At 42.7% G+C, this 12,978-nt stretch overlaps 1 protein-coding gene across 3 annotated transcripts in view; it reads left to right on the top strand.

Moving 5' to 3' along the window:
• LOC120051122 (dnaJ homolog subfamily C member 13-like) overlaps positions 1–12,978 on the top strand; it is a 56,994-nt gene that overhangs the window by 18,722 nt on the left and 25,294 nt on the right. For all 3 annotated transcript variants that reach the window (XM_038997795.1, XM_038997796.1, XM_038997797.1), the window contains exons 3-5: positions 5,376–5,451; positions 5,726–5,875; positions 12,543–12,584. In XM_038997795.1, the coding sequence (XP_038853723.1) occupies positions 5,376–5,451; positions 5,726–5,875; positions 12,543–12,584 (268 nt within the window). The remainder of the gene's footprint in view (positions 1–5,375; positions 5,452–5,725; positions 5,876–12,542; positions 12,585–12,978) is intronic.

A 12,978-nucleotide genomic window follows, 5' to 3' on the forward strand; every position in this document is an offset into this window, starting at 1 on the left:
CAGTACATATAGGCATAAAACCACAATGTTTTAATAGGGATTTAAAAAAGACATATATATATATATTCATAACGTAAAATAAATAAATACAGGCGATCGCGTCTATGGTTGTTGCAACGGCTTGTGTGTCGCCTACTGGTTAAATTCGTGTCTTTTCGCACGAATTAAGTAGCACAGAAATTCGTGTATTTTCAAACGAATTGAACCACCCCAAAAATGCACAAAAACGCACGAAATCTGCTGAAATACATTTTGTACACATATGCGTGAATTGAATGTGAGGCTGGGCTGATAGCAGCCACTCCCGTGCGGTCTGACAAGGCTCTGTATCTGTATGCAGTGCGTGAGTGATGAATAAGATGCCTAACGAATATACTGTACATGCGCCGATCTTAATTGCACAAAATTATGCAAATTAACATATAGACCGATAAGCATGATCAGTCAAATGTATGTATATCGACTGGTATTTCCAGCAATGAAAGGCTAAAAAGCATTATTTCGCAATGGGATTTCTTCAGGCTTTTCAAAAAATGTTATCGGTCAAAAGTCGTCTATTACCGGCTAACGGAAACCCTGGGTAGGAGGTGCCAGGTGCACCGGTCTGTGTGTAAAACAAGTTTCCCCGTGTGTATCAAGAATGGTCCATCACCCAAAGGACATCCAGCCAACTTGACACAACTGTGGGAAACATTGGAGTCAACATGGGCCAGCATCCTTGTGGAATGCTTTCAACACCTTGTAGAGTCCATGCCCTAACGAATTGAGGCTCTTCTGAGGGCAAAAAGGGGTGCAACTCAATATTAGGAAAATATTCCTAATGTTTTTTACACTCACTTTATAAACAGTCAGCTTTACAGTGGCTGCCCTTTTCGACTACCTCTGAATGTGGCATGCGGTCACATTTCTCATAGATCTCGGAGCACACTTCCCTTGGCTTATACATTAACTCAACCACCGTCTCCCTCAGTGTCAGCTACTACTTGGTTTATGTACAGTGGGGAGAACAAGTATTTGATACACTGCTGATTTTGCAGGTTTTCCTACTTACAAAGCATGTAGAGGTCTGTAATTTTATCATAGGTACACTTCAACTGTGAGAGACGGAATCTAAAACAAAAATCCAGAAAATCACATTGTATGATTTTTAAGTAATTAATTTGCATTTTATTGCATGACATAAGTATTTGATCACCTACCAACCAGTAAGAATTCCAGCTCTCACAGACCTGTTAGTTTTTCTTTAAGAAGCCCTCCTGTTCTCCACTCATTACCTGTATTAACTGCACCTGTTTGAACTCGTTACCTGTATAAAAGACACCTGTCCACACACTCAATCAAACAGACTCCAACCTCTCCACAATGGCCAAGACCAGAGAGCTGTGTAAGGACATCAGGGATAAAATTGTAGACCTGCACAAGGCTGGGATGGGCTACAGGACAATAGGCAAGCAGCTTGGTGAGAAGGCAACAACTGTTGGCGCAATTATTAGAAAATGGAAGAAGTTCAAGATGACGGTCAATCACCCTTGGTCTGGGGCTTCATGCAAGATCTCACCTCGTGGGGCGTCAATGATCATGAGGAAGGTGAGGGATCAGCCCAGAACTACACGGCAGGACCTGGTCAATGACCTGAAGAGAGCTGGGACCACAGTCTCAGAGAAAACCATTAGTAACACACTATGTCGTCATGGATTAAAATCCTGCAGCGCACGCAAGGTCCCCCTGCTCAAGCCAGCGCATGTCCAGGCCCGTCTGAAGTTTGCCAATGACCATCTGGATGATCCAGAGGAGGAATGGGAGAAGGTCATGTGGTCTGATGAGACAAAAATAGAGCTTTTTGGTCTAAACTCCACTCGCCGTGTTTGGAGGAAGAAGAAGGATGAGTACAACCCCAAGAACACCATCCCAACCGTGAAGCATGGAGGTGGAAACATCATTCTTTGGGGATGCTTTTCTGCAAAGGGGACAGGACGACTGCACCGTATTGAGAGGAGGATGGATGGGGCCATGTATCGCGAGATCTTGGCCAACAACCTCCTTCCCTCAGTAAGAGCATTGAAGATGGGTCGTGGCTGGGTCTTCCAGCATGACAACGACCCGAAACACACATCCAGGGCAACTAAGGAGTGGCTCCGTAAGAAGCATCTCAAGGTCCTGGAGTGGCCTAGCCAGTCTCCAGACCTGAACCCAATAGAATATCTTTGGAGGGAGCTGAAAGTCTGTATTCCCCAGCGACAGCCCTGAAACCTGAAGGATCTGGAGAAGGTCTATATGGAGTAGTGGGCCAAAATCCCTGCTGCAGTGTGTGCAAACCTGGTCAAGAACTACAGGAAACGTATGATCTCTGTAATTGCAAACAAAGGTTTCTGTACCAAATATTAAGTTCTGCTTTTCTGATGTATCAAATACTTATGTCATGCAATAAAATGCAAATTGATTACTTAAAAATCATACAATGTGATTTTCTGGATTTTTGTTTTAGATTCTGTCTCTCACAGTTGAAGTGTACCTATGATAAAAATTACAGATCTCTATGTAACAGTTTAACTTAATGGCGTCCCCTCGCCCCGACCTGGGCGTGAACCAGGGACCCTCTGTACACATCAACAACAGTCACCCACGAAGCATCGTTACCCATCCATCGCTCCACAAAAGCCGCGGCCCTTGCAGAGCAAGGGGAACCACTACTTCAAGGTCTCAGAGCAAGTGACGTCACCGATTGAAAGGCTATTAGCACGCACCACCGCTAACTAGATAGCCATTTCACATCGGTTACACTCACCCCCCCTTTCAACCTCCTCCTTTTCCGCAGCAACCAGTGGTCCGGTGGCGACAGCATCAATGTAACAGTACAACCTTAGTCCATCCCCTCGCGCGAACCAGGGACCCTCTGCACACATCAACAACTGACACCCACGAAGCATCGTTACCCATCGCTCCACAAAGGCCGCGGCCCTTGCAGAGCAAGGGGAACCACTACTTCAAGGTCTCAGAGCAAGTGACGTCACCGATTGAAAGGCTATTAGCACGCACCACCGCTAACTAGATAGCCATTTCACATCGGTTACATCTACATGCTTTGTAAGTAGGAAAACCTGCAAAATCGGCAGTGTATCAAATACTTGTTCTCCCCACTGTATGTATTAGGAATGCAACGGTACAGTGGGCCCACAGTTTGGTATGTATCACGGTTTGTGGGTAACAGTACGGTTTTGGTATCTTTATATTTAAGAAAAAAATTAAAACACATCACCCTTTAAACAAGGAAGTCTTTATTTTGCCTATAGACAAATACAACTTTCCAATCAGAAAAATGGCAGCATGACTGAGTAGGCCTGGTTTCTGGCTCTACTATATGAAAAAAAAATGGCTCTACTATATGAAAAATATTTAAAAATGAAAAGTGCTTCTTAGCTTTGACAACCTGTAGCTCTTCATCTCCCAATCCAGTACATAGCGAACTGTCACAGTGAGGTAGCTTTGAGTTGCTCTGGAGGGCCAACTATCAGTGGAGAGAGCTAGATAGGGTGTCTGTGTCAATTCGTTTTCAATTTCTCTCCGTGATGTTTCATAGAGTTTGGGCATTCTGCTGAAATGTGTGCGGGAGGGGGCGTTATAATGCGGTTCATTTTTTTTCATCAGGTGACGAAATCCCGAGTCAGTAACCACCGAATAGGGTGGCAAATCTTTGGCTATGAATACTCCCACTGCGTTCGTTAATTCTTAGTTTTTCTGAATTTGTCGCAAATTGTTGTTGAAAGGCAGCAGCGAGAGATTGTTGTGTTTTCGCTAACGAGTTGACTCTCCTTGCTCCAGCTCCAGGGATACGGCCTGGTGATGTAAATGACACATCATGTTAGAAGTGTTTCCACTCGAGTAGCCGACAGTGGCAATGCTTACAGACTGTACTTTGTTTGTTTATGGTCTTCTTACCCTCGTCATTGTATTGAACGCTGAATTCAAAATGTTCCCACACAGCAGATTTGAAAGAGGTCGGTGCCTCTTCAAATTTGCTTCCCTCTGTCTCGCTAGCGCTCGCATTTGTCACGTCGGAGCAGAGATAATATTTGTTTTTTGTTTCCCATCTCTTCATGAGACCCTGTAGGGAGGTTTCCTACTGAGATGTCGTTTCAAATCGTCCATTAGTTGTTTAAGGGGGAGGTGGTTGCGGCCTCTACATTTTGAGACATTGCTGTGGAGTAAAATTTGTCAGCCCCCACAAGCTGCGCGTCTAGTTCTGTGGATCTGAATGTACAACGTGCGTGTAGTCTGCAGCGCAATAAGCACGTTTTGGAAATTATAGAAAAATGACAGGCATACCGTAATTCCGCGGTTCAAGTGTGCATATTGAACCGTGGGGGCGTACCGAACGGTTCGATAACATACTGTGTACCGTTGTATCCCTAGACTATGGATGGATGGATGGTTATTCAGTTCCAGTGACAAAACACTCAGTTTTTCAGAGCTCCACTCATCCGTATTGGTACAGAATAAACATCTGCCTCTGAAAATAGCACCATATTCCCTTCATCGCGCATAGAGCTCTGGTCAAAAGTAGTGCACTAGGGAATAGGGTGCCATTTTGGATGTACACAAGTTCCCTGGTCCATTGGTCTCACTGTCCAGTGTCAAACTCCCCAGACATAATAGGTCTTTATTTCTGCCATGGTTATTTCCAGCTCGGACGGTATTTTGTGGAGCGCTGACTAACGGGGAACAATGTTAGCATAATTTTATCAATGCTAATGGAATTCACAAGCCAAGCCAATGCTAAGCTAACCTCTGTCACTTCAGAAATACCACCACTTAGGCTACAGCAAGGGCAATCATGTCCACCTACTCCCTCACTGCAGTTCTCCACAGTCCACTCCACACTGCTTGTCTGCATCCCAAATGGCACCGTATTACCTAGGGCTGGCACAATGACCGTATTATTGTGCAACTGACGATTATGGATGAACATCGTCACGAAAATAAAATAACTGTCATAACCGTAAAAAAAAGTGTATTTTATTTATTTATTATTAGTTTTGTGTGTGGGTTAGCTGACTGCAGACAGGAAGGCCTGGCACAGATGTGGTTGAGTCGGTTTCCGCGGTAACATTGACTTTTTACAACCACTTTGGTTGCCTTGAGTTCATTTGACTGTTACGGCCCTGCTATTACCTATATACCGCTTGACCTTTGACCAGGGCCCATAGGTCTCTGCCTCTGGTCAAACGTAATACACTACGTAGGGAATTGGGTGCCATTTTGAGGTGCAGACATTGTTTTGGGTGTTAAGCTACCTCCTGTGTCTTGTAGATCTTTGTATATCAAATGTTGTGTAAGTAGGTATCGGACTTACTGAGCTCCCCTTTTCTCTGTTCCAGGTACAAACGAGTCTTCTCCGTGGGCACTCATGGCATTACCACGTACAACCCCACCACGCTCGAAGTCACAAACCAGGTCAGGGGACTCCTCTATAATCCCGTCATGTTTTCTCAGTCTGAGTCATGTGACATTATCCATGTGATGAGTACCATTATGTGATGACTGTCAACATATTTTTTTCTTCTTCTGTTTAGTCCTAAATAGCCCAGTGGTTATGGTTTTGTTCAGCATATCCCCTTTCACCAAGTTGATGAATATCTATGAACTGTCATTTTCACTGTTATGGAATGTGACTTGTTGACACGTGACATGTTGGTCTCTCTGTCTCACTCTCTGTGGTGCCCTGTAGTGGCCGTACGGGGACATCTGTGGCATCACCCCGGTGGGAAAGGGCCAGGGCACCGAGTTCAACCTCACATTCCGCAAGGGCAGTGGCAAAAAGTCAGAAACGCTCAAGTTCTCCACAGAGCACCGGACAGAGCTACTCACAGAGGCACTGGTGAGAGAACACACCATTGGTTCTGGAAGAATATACTTTATAAATACCTGAGGAGCTTGGTTTAACTGTCTTACCTCATTACAACCCAAATATAAGCTTTTTTTGGTCGATTGTTTGTAAACCATAGAATTTTAAGAATAACATTGTATAACATAAACATGGCTCAAGCTAGCATTTTGATATCATGGGTGGTCAGTCCATAGTGCCATCTATACATTTGAGAGGGGTTACATTTCTTAAGCCCCACCCCCTCAGCTGTTTTCCCCAAACAGTGGTGAGATGACTGCTTAGTAGTTCTTTGAATCCCAGAGTGCCCTTTTTAGTATGTTGTACTGGGAACTACACTCACCTCCCACCACCAGAACCCATGTGTAGCATCAGCCATTATTTTTTCATGAGAACGCTCAACACATTAGCAACTGTGGTCGACTGTTGGACGCTTTAGAAACACCATCACATACAATAAAAGTAGGGCTGTCACGTGATACAAATAATTAATGGCATTACTTAATTGCGATTAATCACAAATCAAGTTTGGCCCTGAAGAACATATTTTTCCATTTTAAAAAGCAGTGCATTGAGTTACAGGCATACTATTCTTTGATTGTAAGGGACGGAAAACACTTATCTCCATCAGAATGTTTTAGTAACATGTTCTAAATGAGTGCGAGTATAGGAATAAATAACTGGATACGTGGATACAGAGAGCTTTTAAACTTGTCCAACAATGTTATGAAAACAGTGTAAACATCTGTACTGTTCAGATAACTACACACACAGGCCTACACTCTCTCCCTCCCCTCCCTCTCTCCCACACCCGATGTCTTTCACTCCCATTCTCACATACACACACAATCATACACACCCCACTCTTGCATATGCAGCCTACCTTTTGAAGCATCTCTTTGAGTAGCCTATTACTTTTCAATTCTTCCTGTGCCATTCCAATTTGTGCTTAGCCTAGTCAGTGGTAACATTTCTTTGGGGTGGCAGGTAGCCTAGTGGTTAGGGCATTGGGCCAGTAACCGAAAGGTTGCTGGATCGAATCCCCGAGCTGACATGGTAAAATACAAAAATCTGTCCTTCTGCCCCTGAACAAGGCAGTTGTTCCCCGGTAGGCCCTCATTGTAAATTTGAATTTGTTCTAAACTGACTTGCCTAGTTAAATTTAAGGTTGAATGATAAAAGCACAAATTCGCAGCAGAAAGAAAAAACATAGCTTGGGCATAACTTTTACATGATTTTGGCTAGAGGCACACTGTCTTCAGTGACGTAAAGGCGCAAGCATTCAACACAATCAATTTGTGTTCTGCGCAATGGTCCGTGCGGAAACGCGTGTGCTTAACTACAGCCGATGTCCACGCCGCCGCCTCAAATCTAATTAGCATCATAAAAAAACTGTCTAAGCTAGAGATCCATGTTTTTTTTAATGGGCTGCATCTCAATCCGCCGTTTGACGGATTGCCAACTTCTGTCTGTGGAGTTCGAAAGCTTGGGCTACAATCAATCAATCGATCAAATGTATTTATAAAGCCCTTTTTATATCAGCAGATGTCACAACGTGCTGTACAGAAGCCCAGCCTAGAACCCCAAACAGCAAGCAATGCAGATGTAGAAGCACGGTGGCTAGGAATAACTGCCTAGAAAGGCAAGAACCTAGGAAGAAACCTAGAGAGGAACCAGGATCTAAGGGGGGGGCCAGTCCTCTTCCGGCTGTGCCGGGTAGAGGTTATAAGAGTACGTGGCCATTAAGGCCAGATTGTTCTTCAAGATGTTCATATATGACCAACCGGGTCAAAAATAATCAGTGGTTATAGTGTGTGCAACAGGTCAGTACCTCAGGAGTAAATGTCAGTTGGCTTTTCATAGGCGAGCATTGAGGTCGAGACAGCAGGTGCGGTAGAGAGGGAATCGAAAACAGCAGTTCCAGGACAAAGGTAGCACGTCCGGTGAAACAGGTCAGGGTTCCATAGCCGCAGGCAGAACAGTTGAAACTGGAGCAGCAGCACGACCAGGTAGAATGGGGGCAGCCAGGAGTCATCAGGCCAGGTAGTCCTGAGGCATGGTCCTAGGGCTCAGGTCCTCTGGGAAGGGGAGAGAATTAGAGGGAGCACACTTAAATTCACAAAGGACACCGGATTTGACAGGAGAATTACGCCAGATATAATGGACTGATCCCAGCACCCTGGCACTTAGACTATTGCGGTATAGATACTGGAGGCTGAAACTGGTGGGTCGGGGGACACTGTGGCCCCGTCCGACGATACCTCCGGACAGGGCCAACCAGGCAGGATATAACCCCACCCACTTTGTCAAAGCACAGCCCCCACACCACTAGAGATATCAACACACCCCCAACTTAGTACCCTGAGACAAGGCCAAGTATAGCCCACAAAGATCTCCGCCGCCACACGAGCCCGAGAGGGGGGGGGGGGGGCGCAAAACTGGACAGCAAGATCACGTCTGACTCAACCCACTCAAGTGACGCACCCCTCCTAGGGACGGCATGTAAGAGCACTAGTAAGCCAGGGACTCAACCCCAGTAATGGGGTTAGAGGCAGAGAATCCCAGTGGAGAGAGGCTACACACACTAACATGACCGCTCTGTTGAAAGGTGAGACTCTCGCTAACACGTCCGTTGTTTTTGCTCTAGGACGCTCACAAGAATAGTCTGAAGGTAGCCCATCTACCAGTGTTTTTTATATTTTTTTATATGGAAATATATATGGAAGTAGTTTAGTGCCTAAAAAAAGGGGTTAAATATGGTTGCAAAATGTTTTTATTTCCTGATCATTATTATATCGCTCAGGTATACACTTCAAAACAAACTTATTTTTGATACATGTTTTTCCATGTATCTGTTATTCAATGCTTTTCTATGGGCTAATAGCAGTAAGGCCAAATTCAGTGTGTCATCCCCCAACAAAGTATTTATTATGTTATACCTAAAGTGGTTGTAAAACTCAAAATCAAAAGCTAAATAATCCTTGGTGTATGACCATCTTAAAACAATTCCATATCTTGTCTTAAAGAATCCCCCTTAGACTCTAGGAGGTTAAAATGCTCCGTGCGGTGAAGAAATGGAGACGTGATTAACAGCATCAACTTTTTAAACCGACGAACATGTCAAGCGTTATTAACACGTTACGTTTACAGCCCTAATTAAAAGCAATGAAATTGTCAAGAAGGTGCGCCCGCTCACACCACACACACACACACACACACACACACACACACACACACACACACACACACACACACACACATCTAAATTGCAGTGGCGGTGGGAAACAAATAGCTGCAAAAACGCTCATTGTCTAAATATTTAGCAAAAAATGATAGCGCTTGCAAGTTACAGGTCCCTTGTCACCGCCGGTTCTCACACCACGCAGAAAACAAAATGTGTTGATGACATGAAATTGGTATTCTGAGGAGATGTAAGAGATTCTCTTTTTAATGAGTCTGATATTTCCCATAAGACTCAAGTTTCTCTTTCTAGTGAGTATATGCAAATTAGACCAGCATATTTTTCTCAACCTTTATTTTGACATGGAGTCATGCTGAGACCAAGGTCTCTTTTTTTATAGATGAGCCGTGTAATTACAAAACTATACACATCAGTACAATATGAAAATCAGAACAGAGATACAAAACAGTCATAGAAAACAAACACATTCATCATTTAAAATGCTCCTCAATCGGTCGTCTGAAATGCCCTAGAGGCACCAAAAAAACAAATCGAGACCGAAGGTATGTTTGACCGGTTCTTTGAGACCGGGTATGTTAAGTTGTACAGTGCCTTCAGAAAGTATTCATACCCCTTGATTTATTCCGCATATTGTTACAGCCTGAATTAAAAATGGATTAAATCTAGTTTTTTTCCCTCACCCATCTACACACAATACCCCATAATGACAGAGTGAAAATGTTTTATACATTTTTGCAAATGTATAAAAAATGAAATAGAAATATCTAATTTGCATAAGTATTCACACCCTTGAGTCAATACATGTTAGAATCACCTTTGGTAGGGATTACAGCTGTGAGTCTTTCTGGGTAAATCTCTACGAGTTTCATACACCTGGATTGTACAATATTTACCCATTTATTCTCTTCAAAATTCTTCAAGCTCTGTCAAATTGGTTGTTGATCATTGCTAGACAACAATTTTCACGTCTTACCATAGATTTTCAAGCAGATTTAAGTCAAAACTGTAACTCGGCCACTCAGGAATGTTCTTTGTTCTCTTGGTAAGCAACTCCAGTGTAGATTTGATCTGGTGTTTTAGATTATTGTCCTGCTGAAAGGTGAATTCATCTCCCAGTGTCTGGTGGAAAGCAGACTGAACCAGGTTTTTCTCTAGAATTTTACCTGTGCTTAGCTCCATTCTGTTTCCCTGTCCTTAATGATTACAAGTTACCCAAAACATGATGCAACCACCAAGATGCTTAAAAATATGGAGAGTGGTACTACTCAGTGATGTATTGTATTTGCCCCAAACATAACACTTTGTTTTCAGGACAAAAAGTGAATTGCTTTGCCACATTTTTTTGCAATATTACTTTAGTGCCTTGTTGCAAACGGGATGCATGTTGTAGAATATTTTTAATCTGTACAGGCTTCCTCCTGTTCACTCTGTCAATAAGGGTAGTATTGTGGAGTAACTACAATGTTGTTGATCCATCCTCAGTTTTCTCCTATCACAGCCATTAAAGTCTAATGGTTTTAGTCACCGTTGGCCTCATGGTGAAATCCCTGAGCGGTTTCCTTCCTTTCTGGCAACTGAGTTGGGAAGAACACCTGTATCTTTGTATTGACTGGGTGTATTGATACACCATCCAAAATGTAATTAATAACTTCACCATGCTCAAAGGGATATTCAATGTCTTATTTTTTTATTTTATTTTACCTATCTACCAATAGGTGGGGCCTTTGCGAGGAATTAAAAAACCTCCCTGGTATTTGTGGTTGAATCTGTGTTTGAAAGGGACCTTACAGATAATTGTGTGTGGGGGTACAGAGAGATGAGGTAGTTATTCAAAAATCATGTTAAACACTATTATTACACACAGAGTGAATCCATGCAACTTATGTGACTTGTTAAGCACATTTTTACTCCTGAATATATTCAGGCTTGCCATAACAATAAGTTGAAAACTGATTGACTCCAGACATTTCAGCTTTTTATGTTTTATTTTATTTGACAAACATTTGAAAAACATAATTCCACTTTCACATTATGGCTATTGTGTGTAGGCCAGTGACAAAAAAAAATCTCAATTTAATCCATTTTAAATACAGGCTGTAACAGAACAAAATGTGGAGAAAGTCAAGGGGTGTGAATACTTTCTGAAGGCACTGTATGTCTAAATGTTAACAATGGAGTTTTTGTGAAAGAGCTTTATAAACAAAAAGAGAGCAGTGCATCAATCTATGAGACGTCAAATATGGCCTACCTACTTTCTGATACAGAATGCAGTGATGTGTACAGGACATGTCAGCCGTAATGAAGCGTAGTACACTGCGATGAACTACATCCAATGGGTTGAGTGTGTTGGCAGCTGCATTAAATAGACGTCGCCGTAGACTAGGACCGGTAGGAACGTTGACTGCATGTTCTGCTTTCTATTATTAAGCGAGATGCATTACCTATTTTTATAGAAGAAACCCATTTTTAGCTTTTTAGTTAACTCATCAGTATGTTTTCGAAAAGACAACTTGTCGTCTATCCAGATGCCCAGATTCTTGTAAGCAGTTACACAGTCAATATTGGTACCATCCAAGGTACAGATGCTTAAAACATTTGAGAAATTATTGTACGCCCTAGAAAACACACTTAATTTTTACCCGCTTTCAATACTAGCTTGAGGGCAATAAAGGTTTTCTGTAAAACAATGAAGGCAGAGTGAAAATCAGAAAGAGCCTTGTCAACAGAATGGGCAACAGAATATACAACAGTATCGTCCGCAGACAAGTGGAGGTTACAATTTCTTCCAGACAAACCAATATTGTTTATATAGATGGTAAAAAGTATAGGGCCCAAAATCGACCTTTGTGCGACACATTTAGTAATAATATCAATGCATATCAGTAAATCCCAGCAACAAATAAATGCATACAACCAGCATCTCACATTTCTTGGGAACGGTCAAATTTAGACTACATGATGACGTGAATGTTGTTTTCACATAATTAGCCATTCCTCACCATTTTTGCAATCTAAACTGAAGATATTGTAACCACAAATAGCAATGTCCTTATCAGATACCGAATCATTCAGGCAAGTCTCTGTGAGAACCAATATGTCAAGGCTTGCGTCCAGCACCCAGATATCAAGGCCATTTTTCCCATTTTTTTCTCTCAATCAAACTCTGCACGTTTGTGTTCAACAGCCTAAGTCAACTTATTCAAAGGATACTCAATCATCTAACTAAAAAGGATACAGTGCATTAGGAGGAAGTTAAATGGATGGCAATGCATCACAGCCCGTATTCATAAAGTGTTGCAGAGTTATAGTCCTGCTCTTGGATCCGGTCCCCCCTGTCCACGTAATCTTCATTATGAGCTAAAAGGCTAAACGAGTCTTAGATCAGCACTCTGAGAAGTTTTATGAATACCTGGCTCAGATTACATGGATGTTTAATCTGATCTCCCATTCTCTCTGCAGAGATTCAGGACAGACTTCTCTGAGGGAAAGATAACTGGCAGGGTGAGTATTGAATGAGGTAATGGAGAAAGGAGTGAGGGAATGAAGACCTGAACAAAAGAGGGAAAGGAGAACAGAATGCATGATCTCACTGCAGAGGAGAATGGAATGATATGAATGCCGACATGAACGAATGAATGAATAAAAGGTGGGGGAACAGTACAAATGAGTAAACGAACCCTGCACACACCCTAGGGCCATGTTGAGTAGAGGAGGAGGAAGACTGGAGCAGCCTCTATTTCTTCTTCCTGAGTTGCTAATAATAGGATCTGTGTTCTCCCTCTCCTGCACTGAGCTGGTTTAGGAGACTCCCTGAGGGTTTTATTGTGTCGGTCCCAAATGGCATCCTATTACCTATGTAGTGTGCTACTTTTGGTCGGAGGTAGTGCACTATATA

This window comes from Salvelinus namaycush, chromosome 7 (genome assembly GCF_016432855.1).
Source record: "Salvelinus namaycush isolate Seneca chromosome 7, SaNama_1.0, whole genome shotgun sequence".
In the NCBI taxonomy this organism is placed as follows: domain Eukaryota; kingdom Metazoa; phylum Chordata; class Actinopteri; order Salmoniformes; family Salmonidae; genus Salvelinus; species Salvelinus namaycush.